The sequence below is a fragment of the Bison bison genome, unplaced genomic scaffold (genome assembly GCF_000754665.1).
Source record: "Bison bison bison isolate TAMUID 2011002044 unplaced genomic scaffold, Bison_UMD1.0 scf7180017853731, whole genome shotgun sequence".
In the NCBI taxonomy this organism is placed as follows: domain Eukaryota; kingdom Metazoa; phylum Chordata; class Mammalia; order Artiodactyla; family Bovidae; genus Bison; species Bison bison.
In genome coordinates, this window is record NW_011484304.1 from 567023 (window position 1) to 568155 (window position 1133).

Here is a 1133-nt window from a genome sequence, read left to right on the forward strand (position 1 = left end):
GCCTCTCCTTTCTTTCCGGCTCCCGCCGCCGCCGCCGCCGCCGCGCGCGTTGTGCCTGCAGCCGCCGTGTGCAAGCGCAGGGAGAGCCCGGAAGGTAGGGGCGTGCGGGGCACGGACCGGGGAGGAGGGTGGGGGCTAGACGGGGAAGCACCGCGGACGGCAGCGGAAGGGCCTAACCCGCGGATCTGATTACCAGGGCCACCCGCACCGGTTACTCCAGCCACCAGTCCCACAAACCCTCTCCTTGGAGCACACTTTGTGTCCCCCTCTCTGCCCCACCTACCCGCTCCCCGCTATCCAGTACTTTCTCTTCTGACGTTCAACCCCTCCCCTACGGTACCCCGATTCCGCGCTCACTGCCGCCCCTTCACCAAGAGCCTGCCTCCTCTCTTTTTGGTCGTCAGCCCCCTTCCGAGATCTTGGCTCCTGCGTCCCTTCTCCTGACCCTCAGTTCCCCTCTTCTCCTCACCCCGTGTCTGTCCCTCCTCTCCGCAGTCCTGGCCTCTGGCGCTCGCTCTCCTGATCCCCAGACGTGTCCCTCTTGGCTCGCCTCGAGGTCCCTGCTCTCGGGGCTTCGCTTGGAGAACCCCCTTCTCCTGATTACCTGCGTCCTTCTCTCAGGATCGTGCGCAGCTCTCAGCACCATCCTGGTCCCTTGCTGCCTCTGCCTCGCCCACTCTTTCTCTCTTCTCTCGGGTAACTTTGAGCCTAGGGGCCAGACTCAGGGGCTTCATGTCGTCCCCGCTCCAGGTGACAGCTTCGCTGTGAGCGCCGCCTGGGCTCGGAAAGGCATCGAGGAGTGGATCGGGAGGCAGCGCTGCCCGGGTGGCAGCTCGGGACCCCGACAGCTGCGGGCAGCGGGCACTGTTGGCAGAGGAGCTCGGGTACGATCCCCACTTATCTCCCTTTCAACCTCAGAGATGGGTCTCCATACACCCCCCAGCCAACTTTTAGCATCTCTTGGCACAACTTATAAGCCCAGAAATTCCTTAGGTGCCCCTGCCCCACCAACATCACCCTACACACCCCCTGCCTCGGGGAACCTTCCTGGTGACACATATGGAGGGGCCAGTTGGGGAGCAGAGGGCTGCCTGGGGGGAAAGGTCCTAGGTGAGGTGGGCCAGTTGATGGGG

General features: G+C 64.2%; 1 protein-coding gene across 1 annotated transcript in view; it reads left to right on the forward strand.

Moving 5' to 3' along the window:
• Positions 1 to 21: 21 nt before the first annotated feature.
• The window catches only part of NKD1 (naked cuticle homolog 1 (Drosophila)), a gene marked incomplete at its 5' end in the record, with an annotated part of 92098 nt that continues 90986 nt past the window's right edge, over positions 22 to 1133 (forward strand). The window contains 2 exons of the mRNA XM_010855232.1: positions 22 to 94; positions 751 to 884. Coding sequence (XP_010853534.1) covers positions 22 to 94; positions 751 to 884 — 207 coding nt within the window. The remainder of the gene's footprint in view (positions 95 to 750; positions 885 to 1133) is intronic.